The sequence below is a fragment of the Falco rusticolus genome, chromosome 7, assembly GCF_015220075.1.
Source record: "Falco rusticolus isolate bFalRus1 chromosome 7, bFalRus1.pri, whole genome shotgun sequence".
NCBI lineage: Eukaryota > Metazoa > Chordata > Aves > Falconiformes > Falconidae > Falco > Falco rusticolus.
In genome coordinates this window covers 5901403-5926385 of record NC_051193.1, presented here as the reverse complement: position 1 = coordinate 5926385, position 24983 = coordinate 5901403, and the positions used below count along the sequence as shown (strand labels likewise).

General features: G+C 45.5%; 2 protein-coding genes and 1 non-coding gene across 5 annotated transcripts in view; 1 reads left to right on the top strand and 2 right to left on the bottom strand.

Moving 5' to 3' along the window:
• Positions 1-436: 436 nt before the first annotated feature.
• TRNAQ-CUG lies at positions 437-508 on the bottom strand. The gene has a single exon. It is a non-coding gene; the product is annotated as a tRNA-Gln (tRNA).
• Positions 509-747: 239 nt separating this feature from the next.
• Positions 748-19979, top strand: RAB11A (RAB11A, member RAS oncogene family). The gene is made up of 5 exons (XM_037393894.1): positions 748-891; positions 8822-9017; positions 9978-10171; positions 11165-11245; positions 18233-19979. Exons 1-5 carry the CDS (start codon positions 852-854, stop codon positions 18370-18372), a joined length of 651 nt encoding a protein of 216 aa, XP_037249791.1. The 5' UTR covers positions 748-851; the 3' UTR covers positions 18373-19979.
• MEGF11 (multiple EGF like domains 11) overlaps positions 18875-24983 on the bottom strand; it is a 215094-nt gene continuing 208985 nt past the window's right edge. For all 3 annotated transcript variants that reach the window (XM_037393890.1, XM_037393891.1, XM_037393893.1), the window contains one exon: positions 18875-24983. In XM_037393890.1, the coding sequence (XP_037249787.1) occupies positions 24823-24983 (161 nt within the window). In that variant the 3' untranslated portion in view covers positions 18875-24822.

The window sequence follows — 24983 nt, the reverse complement described above, 5'->3', positions numbered from 1 at the left end:
CATGGCGGCGGGGCAGGGGCCTGTGCTTAGGGCCTGTTTGCACCTCCAGAGCTGAAAGAGCGCATCGCCACCTCTGATGCCTCCACCAGCTGCTCCATCAGCTACACACGCCGCTCTCAGCCCATGCAGGAAAGATCTGTGAGACCTTGGGGGGTCCTGCCCGTCGGTCTCAAGCTGGGCCGCGGTTGCAGGCAGCGCTGGGGTGGAGGCCATGGCCAGGGTCGAGGCCAATGCCAGGGTGGAGGCCATCGCCTGCCCCTGCAGGCAGGAGACAGGCACCCGCACGGCGCTGAGGGGAGCGCTGGTGGGTGCCAGCCGCGAGCAGCGAGGTGAGGCTGTCACACCTCTGCCCGTGAGGGGCACGTCTGGCTGTAACTGAGGCAGAGCAGCTCGACAAAACCTCGAAAGGGAAAAGCCGTGGGGAGAAAAAAAGACCAGGTTCCACCGAGATTTGAACTCGGATCGCTGGATTCAGAGTCCAGAGTGCTAACCATTACACCATGGAACCGCTCTGCCAACACCCCCTCCCTCCCAGCACTAGTCCCTTTCCCGCGGCCCCCGCGTTCCTGCCGCAGCCAGCCCATCTGCCTGCCCGCCCGCCCCCCGGCTCTCCCCGCTGCGGCTGCTCCCCGCGGGCTCTGCACACCGCCCACGCCCCGCTCCCCCTCGCCGCACAGGCTCTTTAAGGCCGGGGTGGGCGCGGCGGCGGCCCTGCCCCCCCCGGAAGTAGTTTCGCGCCGCCGCCGCGCTGCCCCGGAACCACCTGTCCTCCGCGGAGGGCGGAAGCGCTGCGGCGGCTGCAGGGAGGGTCCGGCTCCCGCTCCCAGTGCTCGGCCTCGGCGCACCCCACCATGGGCACCCGCGACGACGAGTACGACTACCTCTTCAAAGGTAACGGGGGCGCCGGGCCCTCCCTGCAGCAGCCGGTGGGGTCACCTTCCGCAGGGGGTCCCGGCCTTGGCGGGGGGTGGCGAGAGGCCTCCTCACGGCGCGACCTTCCGGCGGGCGCCGCTCCCCGTCGCTGCCCCCCGCGCAGCCCCGGGGACGGGCCCGGCCCGCGGCCGCCGCTCCGCTGAGGGAGCAGGCCGCCGGGGTGGGGCGGGGGGCCGCGGGCGGCTCTGTGCCGGCCTGGCGGGGGCTGCGGGGCGGCGGGACGTGTCGCTGGGCCCGGACGCGGCGGGGTGCTGGGCCCCGCTGCCTGCCCCGCCACCAGAATGTCCCGTTGGGGCCGGTGTCCATGGCGGGGCCGCGCTTGTGCGGGGCGTCTGCGCCCTTCGGGGCCCGAGGCGCCGGCCGCCCTCTGGGCTGGCGGGCGGGGATCGCTGGAGGCGATGCCCAGGGCTGATAAGGAGTATTCCCAGTCCTTTTTAATAGCTGGAAGAGGAAGGAGAATTGAGTTATGCGCTCAGCGTTGGTAGATGATGCAGCTAATTTAATAAAGCGGGATTATTTACTGCTTTCTGCACTCTGAGCTCTTCACGAGGGGCGACTGGAGCTGCTGTTTCACACCCTGTGATCCCGCGTCCTGCCCTGGCACCCGGCTGGGGGCAGGGGAACCTTCCCCCCCTTTTCCTCCAGGGCTGGTGGTGCCCTTGCAGTCGGCCCTGCCAACGCAAGTTGGGTTAAAGTGTTGCGGCTTGTAGTTAACTACCCAGTTTTTGCTCCCTGCAGAGTAAAATACCAGCCTGCTGTAAAAAGGTTCGTAAAGCACGCTGTGAACTGTGTATGGAAATGCTGCTGGTTTGAGGTTGACAGTCCAGCTTCTTAAGTCCTACTCTAAAAGCAAGCACAGTATTGTAGAAAGTAGGGTTTTTATTGCAATGGTATTGTGAATTCGAATTTAGGATTTAGAGTATTTCTTACTGCATTGTAATGGTGAGGGACCCAGTGCTTTTCATCATGAAACTTAGGTAAAGAAAAACATCAAGTGTGTTCTTTCTGTACCCTTAAGCTCATGTAATAACTTTGAGGAATTACATTCTTTTTTGTTGCCTGTTTTATCCAATTGCCATGTGCAAAGTGGCATTATTTCTAACTGTAAATCGGTCATCTGCACTGCTATTAAAATAAAATCAGGAAGTACCCAGAAATGCCTTTTCTCTCAGCTTGCAGCGTTGGCAAGGGCCTTGCTGACAGCTTAACTTAATTGCATCAAGCAATTTTACTGTAGGTACTCATGTGTATGAGTTATCAAAACCATTGCATTATTTTTACTTGTTCATACAGTTTATAAGTAATGCTTTAGCTGTGAAGGCCTAGGAATATCAGTGATGCAGGGTTTGTTGGGAGAGGTCCTATCTTTCATTAGGCCTGCTTCCTTATGTAATTGGAAGATAATAAAGTTGTGATCCAGTTACGTGGAAAAGTGCAAACCTAGTTTAATTGGTTGCCCTTTCTAAAGCTTTTTCTGTTTAGACTGGTTTATAGAGGCTCTTGGGAGTTCAGGGAATGCTTTGAAAATGGTGTTATGAAGGTGAGTGATTCAGGCTTTGCAAAGCTGGAGTAGACTGCAGGAAGTTGATGCAGTGTCACGTAACTGGGATTAATGTGGCAGCTGAAATAACATGACAAATGCAGAGTAATACAAATTGTGGAAACTTCTGTAACTTGCCAAAGGTGACGGTTGTTCTGAACAAGCTGTCACCACTCTGGAATGATCATGAAATTACTGCAAGTAGGTCTCGGAAATGAATGTCTCTTTACCAGGTGCTGGTCAAAAAGGCAAGGGGTAGGTAAAACCTCTTGGAACAGGAAATGAAAACTCAGGGGGAATGTTCAACTGATGTTTGAATCTGAAACATGAGCATCTTGGGGATTGAGGGGAAAATACAGGCAGGAATGGGTATATCCATTTTGAAAGGGATATTGTAGAATTAAAAAGATGGAGAAGGGCATCAGTATAATCAGGAGAGAGAACTAATAGATTCATATCCCATATACTGAAGTGATCTACAACTTTATCAAAATTAAAACAGTGATTGATAAGGGCAAATAGGGGAAGTTATCTACTGGTTTTGTCAGTTTCTCTGGATATCTGTAATGCTGCTTTTATTGAGCAGCAGGGGAAAACAAAAGGACATAAAAGTCCCACAGATGTATATGTAAATTGAGTGCTGCAGTGCCATAAATACTACAGAGGGGTTTGAAAAGCTACAGAAATTTACAGAGGAAGAGAAATGTCTGTTGGAGCATTTCAGTGCAATGGTTTCAATGACAAGCCAGAAGGTATTGCTTGTTTGAAGATTCAGGGGCTTGCTAGGGCAAAGATTAGCTTGTTGTGTTACACGGAATGTTTCTCAGACATCGGTTGCTGACAGTCAGACTGGGTGTTGGTCTGTAAGGACACTTAATCCAGTAGGACAGTGGTTGTGGGTTTATGAACTTGAAGGGACATGGTAGGTTGGTGGGACTGAGTTCAGGGTTTGACTTGGTTTAAAGTAATTGGGTGATATTCTCTAGTCTAAGCTGTCTTTTATTACTCTTGAGTTAAACTGTCATGTGTCTGTGAGACCTGGTTTTGTCCTGTCAGCCACTGACAGCAGCTGTATGTTGTAATCAGGCTGCCTTTGCTGGTGGGTGTAAGCTGAGCCCACCTATGTTACCATACAATAAAATCGAGTACCTGTTACAAACTACCCCTCTCCTGACCCTGCCCGCTTCAGCACAGGCTAAAGCCTAAGCCTAGCTTGTAAAGAGGCAGCTTCTGGCAATTTTTTCTTGTCCAGCTGCACGTGTCTTTGTAGTCTTCACTACTTTTGGGGTTTAGCTGAGAACAGTGCCTACTGTTTGCGTTTGAAGACATGCAAGACCTATGAAGTCCAGTTTGTAGGAATTTTGCTCTAATTTTAATGGGAGGGAAATATAATGGCAATATAAGGATATTACTTTATTTAATAAGTTAAGCCTGGCTTAAATGCAGGAACTTTTTACTCTCTTTGATTAAAGTAATGTACCTGCAGTAGATGAAGAGTTATCACAGTAACCCTCACTTGTAGATGTCGTCTGTGTTTTCTATGAACAAAGCTTGAGAAGGTTATGTCTGCACCTTGACCATCTGGACACTCTGGATTTGGGGTCAAGCTTCTCATTTCTGAATATTGACCTGACTTGTGGTGCCATTCAGCTTATTGTTAGGAAAAACATTTTTGACTGTTTCCTACTTTGCATGTTATTTTCTCCAGCTTTTCCCTTTGATATTGAGGAAATGCTCTGAAATGCAATAAACTCGTTGCTTTGGGTTTTAAAAACCACATTTTTTTCCTTGTTTGTTTTGTTTAGAGAAATTTGTAGGGAAAAGCGGTTGCATGACGCCTTGGTTTTTACAATGGTAGCAGGCCCTTTGCCTTCACTGTGTTAGATGTGGAGCCCTTTTGTGCCATAACCTGCCAGTTTAGACATTTTACTACAGAGGCATTTGGAGGCCCAGCTCTGCATTACGTGTAGTATGTACAGGTAGTAAACAAGCCCTACCCTGAAGTGCCTTTGAGATGCCAGTTCTCTGCGACAGGAAGTGGGTGAATAAAGCAGGGGGGCACGGGTGAGGAGGGAGATTAATATAGGACATGATCGTGTTAGGTTTGTCAGCAGCTACTTACAAGATGTAGAATCGGGTCATCTTACTCTGGTTTCCTTTAAACTCCAACTGAAGTGGGCAGGAAGAGGTGTTCGTCAGCGGGTTCTTCTGGGGGCCGTGAAGACGTGTCCAGGTTCTTCATTGCTGCGCCTCTTAATAGCCGAGCTCAGTGTAGAGATGAGGCCTTTCAGACATTGTAGTTCCCTAGTGCTGGTGAGCTTGTTTTAAATCGTGTAATGTATGACTTGTGTAGTAACTTTTATCATAGACAATACAAGCTAGTGATGCTGGACTTTCTATTTTCAACCTGATTAGGTTGTCTGTAATATACTTCATGAGATAATTAAAGTATTTTCTGAAAACTTCAGCTAAAAGGTTTAACAGAAATAAAAATTGGGTGAGTGAGCTGGAGTGTTGGTGAAAAATTAATAATCCTTTCTTTATGTAGTTCTCGAAATTGCTTTTTATGCAACTTAGGAAATTGAATTCTTATTTTGGTCTTCTACAGAAATAAAACTGGAGTTACAGAATGAAATTTATGCAGTAGCATAGACTTCATACTTTTTTATTTTTTTTCCCCCCTCCACCAAATACTTGTCTTAAACCTTTTGGGGTGGTAAATGCTGTAGATAGTCAAATGCGCTGATTTGAAGAGCAATGCTTGCAAGTATTGAACTCGCTGATCAGTAAACGAGTAAGAATGACCTGCCTAGTAGCAGTCACCTGGGGCAAGGAGATCACTTTCATGATTTCCACAATGTGCCAATACAAATCTCCCTTGATTGTGAAGCTTTCTAAGGCGCTGCTGCTGTAAGGGAAGGTTATTGATGGAGGTTTACAAGAGTAGATCCTGTTGCTGAACTTGCTTGAATGTTTCCTGTAGACCTTCCTCCTTGCAGCGCTGATGTAGTAAAGGAATTTGCTGATGATGCAAGGTGAGTGGTGCAGGAGAAAGTCGGAGTGCAGCACTGGAAGGGCCGTGTGCTTATGAGGACTACCATCCCCCAAATCAGGTGGGATTCAGGATGTAACATTTTATGCCTGGGGACTTACAGGAGTTTGGCAAAGTAAAATTTGCCAACTTAAAGCTAGAACAGTTAGGTCTGATCCCAGGTTGAGCCATCAAGGTGTCAGGAAAAGGTAATTCTAGCTCTAGGTATGCCTGGTAGAGATGGAAATAGTAAATTTCATGTATATGTCACAGGGAGACCTTGCTTAGAATGATGTGTACAGTTCTCACTGTGTGGAAAAGAAATTAAAAAACTTCTAGGGAGGATGTTTGGGGAAATGGACTGTCTGTTTATAAGGAAACATTTGGGGACTTGGCTTATTTAGCTAGTAGAACAAAGCCGAGAGAAGATGGGGTTGCTTTCTGTAAATACCCCAGTGTAAACACCACTGGGAGTAGAAACTAATAAGCTAATGGACAGTGCTGGCACATGAACACCACCATCAGCTGACCGCTAATTTCTTCTGAAAATTAGAAGGCAATTTCTAACCATTAGGAGTGAGCTTCTGGAAGAAAAGCCCAATAAAAGTATGTGTGCAGGAACAATTAGCTTTAACGTGGAACTAGATAATGTCATTTCCCTCCCAGAAACTGTTTGCCTGGGAGTTAGAATAGGACTCAGACATCCAGGGTCATTCCTGCTCTGTTTGTATGCTAAGAATATAATACCTGGGAACACTGTGTGGTATAAAGCATCAAAATGAGGTAATTTGATAAGGAAAGCAAGCTTAAAATTAATAATACAGTCTGACTGGCTGTTAAAGCTGTTTTAGTTCATAATTGTATTCAAAGGGTCATACTTGCTCAGACTGGCAGAAATGCAGAAAATGTGAGGGGCCATAGGTGCCTGCTGACACAGCAAGCTGTTCTTGTGTCCGCATTCAAGAGGAGCTGCATTGGCCTAATTAAGTAGAAGAAATAGCTGACTTCAAGGAGGAGAGTCTAATATTTTCCACTTTTAACTGGGACATATTAATCTGGTGCAGGAAACCATTCAGAACATAAGCAGCATGGGATTCAGACAAGGTAAGGAAAAAACCCACACCTGGTGGTGGAATTAAAATGATCTGTCTATTGTGAAATGACTTAAAGCTGTGCTTTGACATATGCACTGAATAACAGAAATACGTTTGAGTGGAATACTTGACAGGTATATGGTGCATCCTGTTGGGAAAAGGAAATTACGTATGTGTATTGCTTTTCCTGTTTAGAGAAGTTTTCAGCCGCTGCCAAAGCTAGTGCTGGGTGATAGCAGGACTGAGGTGTGCCTCCTAGGAACTTAATTAGAACATGTCCCAGTGAATACAAATGTGATGTCATCTAAAGCCATGGCCTAAACCTGCCAAAATTGTATAAAGAACTTATTTGCTATGGTAGTTTGCCAGGTGGTGACGATGCAATTAGGTGCCCTGTCCCCTGCACCAAATTCATTAGTTTAGCATCTTCTGTGCCGGCAAGGCTATTCAGCTGTGTCAGGGCAGCCGACACTGAACAGTGCTGACCTGTCACGTAGGAAAGCAGAATCCTGTTTGCATTCAGCACATGTGCTTGCCACCTACCTGCACTTGTGATCTTCATAAACAGAAGTGGTTAACAGAACCACTCTGTGCTTTGTGCAACTTCTGCAGCTTGGCCGGCTGTGTGCTGAGTCAGCTGGCAGGGGAAGCTGGAAAGATGTTTATTTTGATGAAGTATTCTCCACAAGGCTGTGTTTGAAGCTAGCATTTGCTGCAATTTTCATTTTGTCCAGGGTGTTTAAAAGGTGCTGCTCTGCCCTTAAAGTCAGAGAGAATCCCATTTGCCAGAATTGTTTTATGTTATTTGAATAGAGGATGGCGTTCAGAGGGCTGCTGTGTGGTGCAGCAGCAGATGGGAGTATTTGCACTGTGAGACTAAGACTCCTCGGGGAGGGTTCTCACGCGATTTAAGTGTTTGGTGCACTCATTCCTCTGTTGTACCACACAGAATCTTTAACACCGTGCTGCAGTGTCTTAACTAGTATGTGATGTATGTTACTGAGTAGATATTTCTGTTGGGTTGTTTTTTTCCAAAACAAGCATAGCCACAACTACCTTTTTTTTTTTTTTTTTTTTGTCGTCGGAGTGTACATTCTTTTGCTTGGACTGGCATTGATTCATTGCCACATGTAAAAGTTATCAGCCTTCCTTCTCAAGGTTCTTACTTATCCTCTTTTTCTTCGATTTCCTGCTGTTAGCAGTTCAGTACCTTATCTTCGTAGGATCATCCCGAAAGGCTTCTGTTGGTGTGGTTCTGGGTTGTGAATGTTTCATCCAGTGACCTGCATCTTGGTAGTGAGTTTTTAAGTTACACTTAAACTTGCACGTTTCAACTCAGCATTACAGGATATTGCAGCAAATCCTCACGATGCTTTTTTTTTTCCTGTAGGAACTGGACTTTAAACCTTCTGTCAATGTCTTGTCAAGCATAGCTGAATCCTTCCAATTAGTTTGCTGGCACTGGTGCCATGATGAGCCAAGCTGAGCTAGCGAAGGGGGAGTGCGTGGTGGTTCTGAGGCCTAGCAATGCCCAGCAGCATTTTAGAGCAGTTTCAGGCTCTGGCCTAAAATGGCCGGTAGTTGCAGCAGCAGAGGATGACTGTGGAAGGGCACAGTGCTGTAGCTCAGCTAACATTTTGAACTGTCCATCAGGGTGACGGTGGTCTTGTGGGTTTCTATGGGTTTGGTTCTTTTTTTCTATTCATAAATTTTTCTTTTCTATTCCTTTTCCCCAGTTAGGGAACCTGCTTTCTGCAAAGGTATAGAGAGTGTAAAATGAAGGCAGAGTCTGCTGCTTGCCCTATGTTTTAGACTTCTTCAGCAAAACGGATTTCTGTTGCGTGGTGTAGATTTTTCATTTTGTTTTTTTAGCTTGAGTGTTGTTTCGAGGATGTGAAATACATGAAAAACAATTCCCAACTTTTGGAGTGACAACCATGCATATTCTTCCTGGAGGAGGAATGTTCTTTCATGTTGGGTAGAGGAGACTGAAATGTAACAAGTAAAAGTCAAGTCTAATGTCTGTTCAAAATGCTGCTGAATGTGATGGCTCTGTTTCTCTAGGAATATCAAGACTTGGACAGTAGGCCTGTGACAAGGGTAGTGGTTTTGCCACTGTTTTCCTTCATGCTTCATTCTGGAAAATAAATGTTTATTGCAGGTGATTATCAATGTCTTATCTACATCTGGAATCTGATTCTTACGTCCTTTTTTGTCTTGTAGTTGTACTTATTGGAGACTCTGGAGTAGGCAAGAGCAACCTTTTGTCTCGATTCACTCGCAATGAGTTTAACTTGGAAAGCAAAAGTACCATTGGAGTAGAGTTTGCAACAAGAAGCATTCAAGTTGATGGGAAGACAATAAAGGCTCAGATATGGGACACGGCAGGGCAGGAGCGATACCGAGCTATAACATCAGCGTAAGTGATAGTTTGTATGGCTGCAGAGAAGCTTTTGCCCAGGAGGGTAATTCTGGGCCTTTCTGATTCCTCAGAAACTGCAAACAGGGGGTGTTTTTCTATTTTATCGAGTAGTATCCACAACTTATGGTGGAAAGAAGGTTAAATACTATTCAGCCCAGAAACTTGATACAGTGTGTGCTTGCGCAAACTGATTTACTTCTCAGTGCTCTCATGATGTGTAACTGGAAGCAAGACAAGCCTAGAATGCAGACCTTTGAGAGACTTATTTCAATGCAAGCACTTGATAAAGTAGTATCAAGTGTTTAAGGAGGTTTTATCAGTGGTAGCTAGGACCAGAAGCCCTCCTGTAGCAGCAAGGAAAGACTGCAAGACTGCTCACTTTGCACACTTTTTTTAATTGAAAAAGAACAGCGTGGGAAAAGCTGCATTTCAGTAAAGCTGGAGGGGATTGCAGGGTGGGAGAACACAGCCTGTTTGTTTTTGTATGTGTTATTGTGCCTCTCTGGTCTGAAAGGAGATCAGCTGTGGCCTTTTATAAAGGGAATAGAGCCGGTGGACGTTTTTATGATCCAGTGAGTCATTCTAAAGTCTTTCTGTCACTATGGGCCGTGCACCCACAGTGATGGGTGGGGGACTTTTCAGGAGTGGGTCAGAGGTTGAAGGCGACAGTAGTTCCCCACAGATTCCAAAGCTTCATTTTTGGGATGCAGGGTTCTCCCCGCAAACACAAGCTTTGGCTTACTCCCTAGACTCCAAGCTGCCCTGGCTGCTCTGGTGGTTCTGTGGCATAACCCTGGTCTGGATGCTCTACGTGGCTGTTTGAAGTCCCATGTAGCTTGGTTCTGGGTATTTTTTGTTTAGCTGTCTTAGTAATAGCTACTTCCCATTACTGCACAGTAACTTACTGCTTCTAATCGTGTTTCTCGCTGGTTCTCTAATGTGCCTTTTCACCCACAGGTACTATCGCGGAGCTGTAGGGGCATTATTGGTGTATGACATTGCTAAGCATCTTACTTACGAGAATGTAGAGCGATGGTTGAAAGAGCTGAGAGACCATGCTGACAGCAATATTGTGATCATGCTTGTGGGGAACAAGAGTGACTTGCGCCACCTGAGAGCGGTCCCTACAGATGAGGCCAGAGCTTTTGCAGGTTGGTGAATTCAAAATAATGTTCTAATGCTGACTGTCTGGGGAATCTGCCTACCTTGTCTTAGATACAGGTGAGTGTGCTGGTAGAATGAAAAAGAGTGCTGCTGGTGATGTTCCTGTGTCACATACTGATGTTTGCCCCTTTATAATTCAGCCAAAAAGGAAGCCTTTAGAATGTGCTTGCTGACGTGGTGTAAAGAATCAGCAAGAGGCACTTGAAGGTTTTAAACCAGATTTATTCTCTTGCCTATGCATTGCTACTCTTGCAGAAACTGCCCATGGTTTTAGGTTTGAGTTTCTTGTATGGTGGGTAGCTGTGCACCTACTTGTATACTGCCTTCTTTGCACCAGCTGATCTGGAGCCTTTGGCAGATGCCCATGGCTGAACAGACTTCCATTAAACTGGCTTTCCAACTCTTGTTACATAATGATCTGTGAAAAAAAAATTAATTCTGGTTTCTGTAAATCTTGCCTTGTTTTAGGCCAGATTTCTTTCATTCAGGAGTGTAGCTGGGTTTCTTACATTAAGGCTTGCTGTAGCTGCGTTTGCAGAGATTACGGCCTGTGCTGAGGATCCCTGCCTGCAGGTGGAAGACACTCATTCCCCTGGCGGGGCTAGGGCTAGCCCTGCTAAATAAAATAAGCTGCCATGACATACTAGCAGGTGGGAGGTGGAGAAACTTGATGAAGTTAAAGAAAATCCCGGAAGCTTCATTACACAATTCTTGAAAGTGCAACAAATTCTCACTTTCAGTGACGCGGGGAGATGTGCCTCAAAGTAAAACAGCACTGGGCTGATCCCCCTGTGCTCGGGAATCAGTCTAAATTCTAGTGGTGGTGTTGCTTTCAGATCACGTAAGGGGGAAAACCCCACAACTTGATACCTGTGCATCTCATCAGAAACACTGCACATATAATCTGGAACAGAAGTTCTTCCAGATGTAAGACAGATATGTGATGTACCCCTCTAATTATAGCATTTCTGTCCACACAGAGAAGAATGGTTTGTCATTTATTGAGACATCTGCTTTAGACTCTACAAATGTGGAAGCAGCTTTCCAGACTATTCTGACAGGTGAGTCATCTAGTGCTTTGTGTTTCAAGGGGGAAGGGCAGAAGGCTGCTCAGATATGATGCAAATAGGCATTTCTTTGCCTATAAAGTGTTTAAGATTTTGCTATTTAATCATTCCTCACAGCTGTAAGATTTGAAGTCCAGTTTTGAAGTGTCACAGTTGAAAGGCCAGCCTTGAACTAGGCTGACTAGAAACCTGGGGCAGATCAAAGTGAACAAGGATTCGTTCCCGAGTTCGTTTCAGTTTCCCATTTGTGTATGGTATAGGGAGTGCCCACGGGAGAGAATTGGCTCATGCAAGCAGCAAGTTAAACAGCCATTGTTTATCAGAGGAGAAGTCAATCTAGTTTTTTTCCATCTTTAATGGTAACCATAGCAGTTGCCAAGGGAAGAGGGATGAAAGTGTAGAGATCCTTCCTTTGAACAATACTGCTACTGGTAGTCTGAGACATAGTGACTCCTGAACTGCAGGGTAGTCATTGTCGTTGCGTTTAATAGTCCTGGCTGGACTTTTGGCCTCTGGAACATGTGATTGCAGAGTGCGCTGTGTTTTTTATGCTCTGTGGATAAAGTACTTCCTTTTTGTTTAAATCCATCTTTAGATATGCAAAACTTGTTAAGACTCTTGAGACATTGAACTACAACGACATGGGGGGCCTTAATTTAACCATGGCTTATAAAGGATAGGGTAGGAATTCACAAATTGGCACGGAAATCACTAGTTCTTGCGGGGGACTTGTGTTACTGTGTACCCTGTTGCCTGTAGCCAGGGCATAGTGGAACGACAGCGGCGTGCATGCCTTTTGAGCTGTCATCATTCCCTGCTTTGGCAAATGATTCTCTAAATCTCTACTCTTGGTCTTGAAAACACCTGAGAGACTCCTCTGTTCTGGTATGTCTCAGTTCTAGAAGTGCCAGGCAGTGTTTCCATTTTCTCCAAGTGCCTCCAACATGTTTCCCAGTTGCAATTTTAAACGCCCTCCTTTCTGATGTAGCATGTGCCGGGCTGCGTGATGTGCTTGGTGTGAGGAACAGCCCCACTTTCTAAACTGTGTGTCTCTGTTAATCAGATCTCATCGCCGTGACGTTGGCACCTCGTTAGTTTTGGGGTTTTTTTTTTCCTCTTTGCTTGCTAATTTAGACATTCTATTAAAAATGCATCAAAAAGGACTTGTTAGCCATACTGGAACATGCAGGTGAGGAGGCAGCGAGGAAGCTATTTACTGTAATAGAAGTATAAATTCTGTACAATTTTTTGAGGAGTTCGAAATGCTTTATGAGCACCCTAGCAGTGAAGAGAGTTGTTAGGATGCTGGCGTGTTACCTGCCTGTGTCCATCTGTTTGTTGTCTTATTAGTTGTAAGAGGCTGCTGAGAGGTTCTGGTTGTATTGTGGTCTTTGCAGTGGATCCCCAAGCAGTAGTGCTCCTGCCCATATACTAGCAAAAAAGTGTGTTCGTGTTAGATGAATAAACAGTGCATGGGGATGCCTGTCATCTTGTTGCTTCATACAGTGCTGGGACTAAAAGTTTGAGTTTGTTTCCTCTTTAGCTGCACCATGTGGTTCCCTTTTAACTTCAGTGTTGTCATCTGGTTGTAATTCAACATTGCACAATTTTTTTAATTTTTTTTTTTTTTTTTTAGAAAAAGAGATGTTGGCTTATACATTTACTCCCTACATGACTAATTAATTACTAATGCCGTCAAGAGGGTGGATGGTTAAGGAGTGGCTGAACACCATGGTATCTGGGGTGCCTGCTGGACTTCCTGTTTTCTTCACGGGCCTAAAGGCAGTCCTGTCAAAAATGCTCATGAATTTGGGCATGGAATTTCAGGAGAAAGACATTTTTGTTGCTTATTTGTAATTGCTAAAACCTGAAGCGTCTTCCATTTATGCATATGTCCTTGGTTGTCACCTGTTTCCTCTCAGGAGCACCTAGACTGAACTTTGAGGTCAGGTTCTGGCCAAATGTGCTGCGTGTAATGTGGAACAAACAGCCTCTCTGCTTGTTGTTTCAGTTTTCAGAGGGGATCAGGGCCCTCAGATGAAGGTTAGTTAATAAACTTTCGTACTTATGCAGCAACAGCACTAAGAAAACAGAACTGGAAATATATCAGGCACTGTTTACCCCTTCGCTGGTGGGCAGTGGTGGCTGTCATAGTCAATACACGCCAGTCACCTAATTGCGCCCATCACCCGTTAGACCGTTCTGTTCCCTAACAGTGATGGCTGAAGGGGTGGAAAGTTTCCTGCATGCCCTGGGCTGGTGCTTTACTTCAGCAGAGCTGTGTGACCTCAGATGATACACTGCCATTGCCATGGGGAAGCAGTTCACCTCTTGGGCACAGGCTAGGCTGTTTCTTTATCTCTTCTCGCATGCTTCCACTAGTACCTTTTATTCCAGAAGTTACTTGGGATTTTAATTTGTGGAGGTTTGTTGTTTTTTTTTTTTTATTTTCCCCTGGATGAATTTTTCTGTAAGGGGAGCAGTCTGTAACGGAAGAACAAGTGATTAAAACTTGCCCTTGGTGGACTCTGACAGATTGCTGAGGCTGTTGCTTTTCCACAAACGTCAATGTTCCCTGTGTGTTGCTGTGGCAGTATTTTGGGTAAAGAGCTCCTGGGTTTGCGGACAGGATCCTTGTTTAGGAGGGTTTGGTTCAACTCTGCTGGAAGAAACACTTCTGCTGATTAGTGGGCATGTGGCTCACTCCAGACAGGAGCTCCTGTTTCAGGGAGATAAAGATGAAGTAAATAATGCATTAACAGCAGGTTGGCTCCATCTCGGCTGTGACTGGCATGCTAAGGACGAATGTTCTGCCAATAGACTTCTTGATAACACTTCACAGCTGGCTTTTTCTGTTAATGATTTGCTTTGGAGGAAAGAGGGGAGCAGTCATCTGCGGAATGTCATTTTCGGAGTGACCCTGCAGAATCATGGAGCGCGTGTATTTGGCCAGGCTGCCTCCAAGCATAGTGCCTGCAGGTGGAATGCTCACTGTCCTTTGAAGAAGGAAGCTGGTAAAGCCAACAGGCTTTTTTGCCCACAGGCTGTGGGCGGAGGTGGCTGGCAGAAGGAGGGGCAGGGCACGCTGCCGCACCAGCTCTGCTAGTATTTGCAGTGCTGGGAGCTGCACCACGGAGACATCCCAGGCTGCTCCCAGTGCCTTTCACACAGCTGCTTAGATCTCCCCTGATACAGGGTGTCACAACTAAGGTCTGTAGCAAAACTCCTTTCTCCTGCAGCCCTACTGAAGCTGGTCTGGTTGGGACAGTGTTGGAAACTTGTAAGAGTACTTCCCTTGGAGGTGTAGCAGGGTCTGTGTTAAGCTTGTCCACACCTAGATTCTCAGGTTAAGCCACTTTGAATGGATGGCTTTGGGCATAGGAAATACGAACCCATTATAGTTAGAAAAGCCTAAGTGTGTGTTCTGCTGTTACACTTCCACTGTACAGGTGGAAGAAGGGGGAGGAAGCTTTTCTTGCCTCTACCTGTATTACAGAGGACTTTTAGAGGGGGGGTATGTCTTGGATCTAGTGGGCTTCCTGTCCTGCTGTGGATTCCAGATGAGGTTTTGGGGACCTTTTCCTTCTGTGGCTTAGAGTAATGGTCCCTGTCCAAATTCTTCTGTTGCAAGATGTCTAGACTCTAAGGGCTGATTGTTGTGCACACAAAGCTGCTTTGTATCATCTGGCAAGTAGGAGAGACTGGTATTATAATCCTAGCTACTCAGAGCATTCACAGCAGGATAAACCATCCTTAAAGTAAACTGGAGTCTGCTTCTGTTCCCTGCCTGGCTCTGTACTGTCTCTATTCCTGCACTGCCTTCTGCCGTGGTTTCATCTCTAAGGAATCCCATCTCCAAGGAAACACAATCACAGAGCATTAACATCAAAAAACCTAGGGATTTCCTCGTTTGTTAGCTCTGTACACCTGAGAATGAATGAAACGCTAGTGCAGGCTGAGCGGACAGGGTCTGGTCAAGCTCCTCCTAGGCAGCAGTGTCACTTTTTCCCAGCCGTCTTTACAGTGCAAGGCCTGTCTCACACAGTTACCAATTATGCAGTGATGCATTCTGTGAATGTGTTCTTAATAAGGTCTCATTCAGTTACTGAGCAGAGCATAAAATGTAGTGTCTTCATTAAAAAGTGCATGTCTTCATTAGCCTGGCGTTCCTCTGTGCAGACCAGTTTCTGTGTATGCCTCTGGGCAGTTCGCTCCAGTGAGAGCAGGTTTAAGCTGTTCCCGCCTCCCCTTTCACACCAGCACAGCTGTGTGGTGAAGGAGCATGCAGCTGCTCCAGGGAAATGCAGGTTTTAGCCATTTAGGCTTTTAGGGCAGTACAACGTGGCTGCGCAAAGGTTTGCGCTGCAGAGGAGGGAGAAGCAGCAGCAAGCAACTCCTTGGGGCTTGCTGTGAGTTGGTTAAAGCAGCACAGCTGCTACATGTCCTGGCAGGGTTGCTGGGGAGGTGGTGGAAGTGGGGACATGGAAATGCCTTCCCAAGTCAGAGGGGATAGACCCTTCATCGGCAGAGAAATCGGTGCTGTTAGGATTGTTTTTAAGGCTTCAGGGCTGCTGTAAGGTGAGGGTGTTACACAGAGGGCACTGTTCAGATTCCTTGCTCATAGGGCTGGAGGAAGTGTGTGACAGCTCATGTTAGGGACGAGTATGAACTTGTTCAGGAAGTTCTCTGGAAAATTGAGAATTGCTGCTGAAAGTGCTACTGGAGAGTTTCTGGTAATGGAGGTGGTGAGAGCTTTCTGCCAATGACTGGGAGCGGGCAGTGTTCTGCACTTGGGGGTAAGCCGGCTGTCTGCCCTGTGCTGGGGCAGGGCAGTGGATCAGAAAACTTGAAGAACGCAGGGTAGGTCTTTTCCAGCTGTGCTCCTCCCACCTCTGCACCCCAGCGCTCTGCCGAGCCTTGCTGAGTGGCCTGCCACAGGGTGAAGCTGATCTTTATCTGCAAATTCCCACACGGGGTTGCAGGTGGCTTTAAAGATCTGATTTCATGGGATTCATTTAACTTGTGAAGTTGTTTATGTGTAAGACTGTTGGAAAGAAGAGTGAACTCGAGAAAGGGTGAAATCAGAAAATCCTTTTATGTGTGCAGCTCTTGGTTGCCTCAGTGGCTTTATCTGTAACTGAACGTGTATGTAGCATCCCATCCATTTTCCTGAACGGTTTAGCCCTGTCTGAGTCTGAGCGGTCAGTTGGAGGCCCGGCAGGCAGATTCCTTCAAAGCGCCGCTTGCAAAGGTTGGTGTTGCTTCTATAGCCTGTAGATACAGCACAGTATTTACGTGACAGATTTTTATTTTGCCAACAGCCCCGTGGACGCTTGCAGCCCTGCTGCTACTTTTCCTGGGGAGCACTTGGCCTCTGTGTTGGCAGCTTAAATCAGTGCAGGCTCGCTGCATCAAGGCTGAGGTTTTCAAGCCCTGTTTGGCAAGGACCCTTTTCAGCTCCTCGGTGCCATCTCTTCCCGTTGTCATAAAAGCAGGCGCTTAGCTGTGTGCTCAGCCCTTGGCAGCAAAGAGGACCTCTCTGCACTAGGCTGCTTGCTCAATTTCCAGTACTGAAACGGTGTCAGAATGTGCGCTAAGCAGCAGCAGCTCATCAAAATTCTGAACAAAGGCTACTCACTAATGACAAAATTTCTGGTGGAAAAGATGCGTCTTGTGTTGGGGTCAGGAGAGGTGTGTGTTTGGACAGTCGTTATTCAGGCTGATAAGAGACTTCAGAAGAACTTGGACCTTTGTTTTGCCAGAGCTGTTTGCGAGCTGTGCTCATCCCTGCTTCCCTCTGCGAGGAGTGAAGTGCAGACACTCTGCAGCCTGGGCTTACCCGGTGCCTTACGGCAGGGCAGTGAGCTGGAGTGTGCAAATCGGGTGTGGGCATCAACTGCCTTCTCTCGGGGCTCTGCTGCTTGGCAGTGCTGCTGTGTTTGTTGCCAGCACGCTTTTCTGTTGTGCAAAGTAAAATACGCGATGTTGTCATTTCGGGGTCGGCTCTTTGCTGAATCTGAAACGCTTTCAAACTTGTTTGTTAAACTGAGGTTTAGTGAGCCTGTTGTTGTTGGTGTTTTTTTTTTTAACTTTACTGGTTTTAAAAGTCAAATTTGCAAGTGAGTTTGCAGTGTTCTATTTTTGGTGTCCTTGATTTCCTTTCTGGGGGTGAAGTGCTACTATGTATGCTGTACTTTTTCTTCTGTGCAGCTGAAATAAGTGCTTTTGTAGTTACTCTGAGTTTATGTACAGTGAGTGCCATCAACCACTAACAAAGGCATTCCCCAGTGGGTGCCTGCTGGGGAAGGCACAGGAGTTTAACCCATGCTTTCCAGTTGATGCTGCAATTTTTTCATCTGGAGTCCATATTTCTTTTCTATAGTTTTGAATTTTAGCTATGCTAACACAGCAACAAATTCATTAAAGGATTTGTGTGCTGCTTAAGGTGCTGAGTCTCCCCTTTTGGGCCCCAGTCAACCTTTTCTGAAGATTTAAAACCATTTGGGTGATAGGTGAGGTATTGTATGTGATAGGCATGCCAAGAGGGAAGCAATGGCCCTTGCAGTCCTATCAGAAATTCTGAGTGGCTGTTTTTAATCTTGCTGTTGTCCATGGGTACGTCAGCAAGCACGTGACCACTGTCCTTGGAGCCTTAAGAACCATGAGAAGGAATTGACGGGGCACATAGTTTATGATTCCTAGTAAAAAACCCCTGTGAATTCTGCCTGTTTACCAACTCTTATCTCAAGGGAAGTAAAACAGTTGTTAAAAACCTCATTTCTTTTGCAAACACATATTTTATATTCTGAATATAGAAAGCATCACAATTGAACTTCTTGTGAAACCTTCTGTGCGCTACCAATATAGTTTCAAAACTGTGGGAAATCTTTATATAATTTATGCTTGGTTTCCCCCAGTTTTAACTTTCTGATGGTGTTTTGCTGGTGTACGTGTAATGACTAGATCTTTCTCATCTTCCAGAGATCTATCGTATTGTTTCCCAGAAGCAAATGTCTGACAGACGTGAAAACGATATGTCTCCAAGCAACAACGTGGTTCCCATTCACGTCCCTCCAACCACTGAAAACAAACCAAAGATGCAGTGCTGTCAGAATATATAGAATTGTTCATTCTTTCCTAAAAGGCTGTGTATATTCCCCAGGTCCGAGATTTAAATATATTTGTAATTCTTGTGGTTACTTTCTTGTTTTTAGTTTCTGCTTATTTCATCTGAATTTTTCCATGTCTTAAACACTTTGATTTCAGTGTTAATGAATCTATTACTTCTATGTGGCTGCAGTATTTTTCCAACACTGACTTGTCGGTTTTGGTTCAGTAAATTGTTTGGAACTGAACTGATCTCTTTCCAACGTGATGCCTGCTAGTCAGAGCACAGACACCTTTAGTGAGCACTTGAAGACGTTATTCTGCTCCTCGCAAAACAGTTACTGTTGGTTGAACTAGGAAAATATCTCTGGGCAGGATAATCTTTCCTTGTCTTAAGGTGTTGTATACTGCATCTAAAGCTTGATGAAATGCCCATTGCTCTGAAGTGCAATTTTAATGTAAGTTAAATGTTTTTGGCTATATCTTCAGATTGTCAAGTTAAGGATTTTTTTTTTTATGGAATATTATGGGGGAGAAAAAGAATTTCTTGTGAACATAGCAGCAGGGTTCTTGCTACCTGTGAAGGAGCTGTTGTGGTTTGGCACCTGCTGCAGAGGTTGTAATGTGAGGCAGAGCTGCTGGGAGGCTGGCCAGGGAGACGCTGGTGGCACTCCCACTGAGGTGCCTCTTGTGCATGAAGAAAAGCACGAGCAGTCTTAACTGATGAAGGGTCACTCCATCACTGGAACTTGCAGCGTGTTTTTGTGCTGCCCGAGACTTGGCCCCCGCAGTGCTGGTGGTATCAGGATTTGAAGATGCCTTTTTTCTTTCATGGTCCACAGACTTGAAGGGTGTTGTCACGTATTACATGCTTATTCAAATGCTTGAGTTGATGAATCAATAACTTCCACAACCTCGTCTTAGTCTCCAGTTCTGTTTCATCCAGGATTTTTAAACTATTCCAGTGGTTTGTTATATGTTCCTTAAGAGAAACATCTGGAGTAGTTTTCTTACTGGATGCGTTCCCTCTGTGGACTGTTGCTCAGTACAAATCATCTGTTCGATTTGCTTGTTCAGGGATACATGAACTGTGCCTTCTGTCACTGCGCTCACTGCATATCGCTCACTGCATATCACTCGCTGTGTGCTATTCCGAAACGCATCGTTAGTACTGAGATTTAGGGGCTATAGGTGCTGAATTTCTACGGTATTTAAAAGAGCTGTTTGTTGTATAAATGGCTGCAGTTATTTATACAATTACAGGGAACTAATTGCTTGTAGGGGAAGTTTCTCAAACTCTGATATGACCCACTTGGAACATCCAGATCTGGGTAGGCACTACCAGCTGCGTTTCATACCCAACCTTTCTGTCTTGCGGTGCTCATGATGTGTAAGGCACACAGAAGGCATTGCTGTAGTCGGTCACTTGTTTTTTGTGGTTTTTTTTTTTTTTTTTAAATCCATTTCTCCTCCTGGTATTAGTTCTGAAGATGCTATTTTGATCTGTTTGTAAATTACTTTGTATTTTATGCATGTACTGTACCTTGATTCATTATTTTTTTAGATTGATTTAAAATCTATTCATCCATGATTCTAATAAAGAATTACAGGGGACAACTCAGTGTGGTGTTGGGTGCGGTTTTTTGGGAGAACTGGGAACTGACGTGAAGGTTTTTATGTGCTGGAAGCTAGTAAGCTTCTTTGAACTGGTTCTGAGAAGATGCTGAAGTGGAAGTACACCCAGAAAAGGAACCGAAAGGGTCGTGTTACATGACAGTTGCCTTCGTTATTCAGACCAGGCCTGCAGCTTTTTGGGGCTGCTGCAGTTCATAGCCATGACGGTTTGGCAGTGTCAGGGAGCTCTTGGACTCTGAGAGGTCTGTGGGTTCACTCCAGTGAAACCTCTGAATAGCTTTTACAAACCTGTCTGGGTTTTCTTGTCCATATTGTCACCAGTAAGAAACTTCTGTGGACAGCAAGGTATTGCTTTCTACAGCAAATTATTATGGCTTTGTGATCCTGCTGTGGGTCCTGCTGAAGAGGTGGTGCTCAGGCGCCAGACTGCCAGTGTCCCCAGCAGCAGCTGCCCCCGCACGTGTGGTGGCTCTGGGGACAAAGGCTATGTAGGGCCTCTTGGTATTGCAGGAGAGCGTAAGGACAAGGCGTCAGGCTGGGCCCTTGCTCACTGTGGGAGTTGTTCCCACAGCATTTTCTCTAACCAGACCAGAGCATATTTTGGAATTAACCAAATTACCGCAGCAGCCAAGTTCTAAATTTGTCAACTGGAAATGCAGGATGAGTTTCGCTTCGCTTTCTTTTCTGATTCATGTAAGCAGGCAACTTGACTTAGCTGTCATGTCAGGTTTGGATTTCACGTGCTTTTATGCAAGTTGCTTCCTTCTGCAGCAAATGCAACCGTGACAAAGGCTGTGGGAGCACAGATGGCTGTTGGAGGCCGACGCCACCCCTGCCCCACGCAGAGTTTGCACGTGCTTCTTCCTTTGGTCCACAACAGAGAGTGCTGTGTGTAAGTCCTGGGCAGCTGTGAAATGGCTGTGGGTGCTGTTAGAGACAGTAAGAGCTCTTAATTTCTTTTTTTCCATCAGGCCTTGGGTGGAAATGCTGTGCAAAATCTGCTTTTGTACTTACGAACTGCTGCAACATAGAACAATGTTTTCATGCAATAGTTTGTAAAGCCTTCATAAGCCATCGACTTCTAAAGCAAAATCAAACAGAGTTTATACAGGGATGTAACTTCTTACCCATTAAAGCCTTTGCCTCGTGTTCTATGGTTTTATACTGCTTTTTCCTGACTAAGCACTGCAGTGCTGCGGCAGCAGATCCTGGCTGGCCCTGGGCTGGGTGACGCTCCTGGGACAAGAACGTGCTTCACAAAGTGCTTTGGGAGAGACAATGCAAGACATTATTCTGTCTGAACACTGACCCAACGGCATATTGTTCCTGTTCAGCTGCTGATTAATCATTCTCTTCTGTAATTGGCGTTATTTCTGCACTGAAGTGTCTCTTTTCTGCTAATAAGAGACAACTGATTATAACAGATATTGCTTTTGGGCCCTGAAATGAGCTTTTGGAGTTTCTGGGAACTCTCTATAATGCTGCAAAATGAGCTTTACTTGCCAAAAAGCTTTTGCTGTCATTTACATATTTGAATAGTCACAACCTTAACAATTCTGAAGCTGTTCAGCAAGCATCAGTGGTTCTTGTATTTGATGGGAGTTGAGGTTCTGACTCTTAAGCAGAAAGGACATGGAGTTGTTCTGATTTAAAGACATTTTTATTAAGCTAGAATTACTTATTCTATCAGTTCAAACCTGATGAATTTCCAGCTTTAAATAGCTTATTGAGTATGGCTTGTCAAATAAGAAGATTACATGCTGGGCTTTAGTTAACAAGATTTTTGGAAATATGAAGCACAAATATTGGAAAAGCTTCAGCATGTAGCAGTCAGCTGCATTGCCTGGGAGTCATTAATTCTGAAGGTGTTTCTGCTGCAAATCTATGCTCGTGATTTATTGATTAGGCTTCCTGGGAGTGCTGTCAAACCTGCTGAGGTGGCTGCCATGTGTCCTGGCTCATCACTGCAGGGGCAGTAGGGTACGCTGTGCTGGCCTGTACCCTCCAGCGCCCACCTGAAGGCAAGACGACCCGCTAGTGGCACAGAGGCTGTCCTGACACGCGCTGAATTGCATCGCGTGGAAATCGGAGAGAGACCTGGTGCTGGTACTTGCTGCAGATTGCTCTTTGTAGGTGTGCAGGATCTGGTCCGGCTGGGTTTGTGCATCATCGAGGTCTCTTGCTCAGACCCGCTAAGGTTAAACTGTTGAGGAATTGTAAGAAGGATACGTACAGAGCCAGTTACGTTTTGTTTTAAACTTAGGCGTTACTTGAAATGAACTCCAAATTACAGTCTGAATTACAACATTGTGGTTTCTGAGAAATCCTGTGACTTCTGGCTTGTAAACCTGATGCCTCCTGTTTGTTTTTTTTTTTTTGTTGAGGGGGCAGCCCCTTTGTGACCAGCCACGTCGCCTGGAGGACTCTGACCTGTTTAAGTCTGCAAATGAGTACGTTTCAGAAAATACACACTGAGAGAAGTTCAATTTATTTTGTACAAGGTGAATACCTTTGCACAGTGAACAAATATATTACAAATCTGTCTTGCCTTAAAAAAGTATTGCCATTTTGGTGCCTATTTCCTAAGCTAATGCTAATATACAAGAAGGTACTTTTTTGTTGGTTTTGTTTTGTTTTTTTCCTGTTAAGCTCTGTGCACACTGTTGCATTTGGTTTGAAAATCCAGCTTTGAAAAAAACCCCAACTGAGCACAACTCTGCTCTCTGGAGTCTCATCGGAAGCTTTACAGCAACACACACAAAGATTGGTCAGGCCGGCAGCTGAGACTGCTTGTGCTAGGTGTCAAGGTAGGTCTCTAACGAGAGTATTCCTTACCAAACTGCCTTTCTCTTGATAGATTTGAGGTAAGTCTTTCTATTCAGGTACATAAAATATATTTCTACTGGCCCTACAAAATAATTGTCTACTTACATCTCAAATAAGGCTTTCCTGGAAAATAAAATTACTATTGCTGATCAGTCATTGGCCCCATGCACACATGCAGCATTCATGTAACTACTTATGCATTATCCTGCAACATGAAAATCTGCTGCTCTGGAAGCCTGGGGCATCTCTGGGCTCAGCTCAGCTGCCTCACTGCAGAACTGGTTTGCACAGTGGGGTTCAGAGCCGAGCCGACCACCCGCTGGGGTCCCAGCTCCTTCTGCAGCACCGCGCCGGGGCTCCCCGCAGCCTGATACACGAGCGTGTTGCAGTGGTGCACCCAGGGGTGCTGTGCAGGTTGCGGGTGGCTCAGTACCACTGTGTGAGGGGTTTCCATCCCAGAGGTGAGGGCTGAGCCCGTCTGCCGGGACACGGGCTCGGCCCCATCAGGGTGCTCCGAGTGATCTGATGCCTGGTCTGACTCTGAGCCAGCATCAAGCTGCTGCTTCCGAGCTGGAAGGCTCCTTGTCCCCGTCCCCTAGACCAGCAGGTTACACGAATGATCATGCTTAGAGCAAACAGATTGATGCTGGTTTCATTCTCTTCTACTTCCATCAAAGTGATGAATGTGCAACAGAATTATTTTTTTTTATATATTTAAGAGGAAATCAACTTGCTGCTTCCACATTTGCCTAATAAAATTACGTACTTAGAATCAATACTATTTCATGCTCAAAATCTACAAGGAACTGCTTAACGGCAAGTATTCTACTATCTAGGTCAATAAAGATCATTAAAAAAAAATACTCATGGTGGCTTAGTCCAAAACTTTACCATGGGCCAACCCCTTGATAATTAGTTCACAAACAGGTGCTGAAAAAGAAAACCCAGTTTCAGCTCAATTTAATGACATTTCAGGTAGAATCATCAACGGATAAAGTTGCACTACATGGTAATGCACATCAAATCAAAGGGTATCACAAACGGCATGCTGTTAAGCGAATCGTGATGAGATGGTTTGTAAAGATGAGCAGACGTGTCTTAGCTTTAGGAAAGGGAAACCAAACCAGGGTTAGTCTGTGCAAACCGGCTGTGTCCCCGGGCCGGGAGTGAAGGTGCATCGGTTTACACTGCCTGATAAAGCTGGTGGAATTATCTAAAAAAATAAAAGCTGTATAAGGAAAATTAATGCCTATCTGTGCCAATCAAAATACTTTATAGCTTTTTAAAAGTGTGGTAGGTTGGCTGTGAGACTCACTGTTGAAACTCAAGTCATTAGCAGAGATCAGTGGATGTTTGCCAAGATGTTACATTTTAAAAAACTGTACAGAATGTGTCTGTGCTAATACGCTTCAACTGAAATACCCTGGTACTGAATATAAGGATGAAAATCTCAGTGCTCATTACCAAGTGTGAGCTGCACAGGTTGCACATGGTGATGGCAGTAAATGAGGTTTCCAGACAGTGAAATGACAAGTTTCCCTGCTTTCATTCAGAAAAAATGTCCATTTCCATGACAAAGATGAAAATATATTCCAGTGAATTCCTAGTCACTTTGTTCCTAACAGTAAAAGGTTTCTTGATGCAGTTGGTAGTATAAGTCCGTCTACTTAGCATGTTTTTGTGTTTTATTTTACAGCAAAGCCAGGGTTAGAATACACGCCACAGAGTTTTTGCCTGGAGTATGTAGCCACCTTCCTGGGGTGATGTACTCCAGTCACACGTGGAGGAGGTTCTCGTTAGTTCCTGTTACCCATATAAAAATGTCTTTATAAATAACATCATGCAGCAGCAGTTGGCCCAGGCAGATGTTGTGTTACATTAGGTCCTTGCGTAAGACAGTCTGAAATCCCGTCAGCATCCTGCAGCGCAGAAAAGGATTGTCTTCTCTTTTGCTTCCTCAGAGCGTGTGTTTGCAGCACAGTGCACAATGAAGTTCATCCCTTTTAAGACTGCTTGTCCCAAGATGGCCCGTGCGTCGGGCTGTGCCTTACGGGGAGGAGGTCATAGTGACTAGGAATGTGACTGTTCCTAGGCAGGTCGTATGGATTTTGGAGGTAACTGGCACTCCGAGCGCGGGCGTCTTGGACCACACTGACAGTGGGCT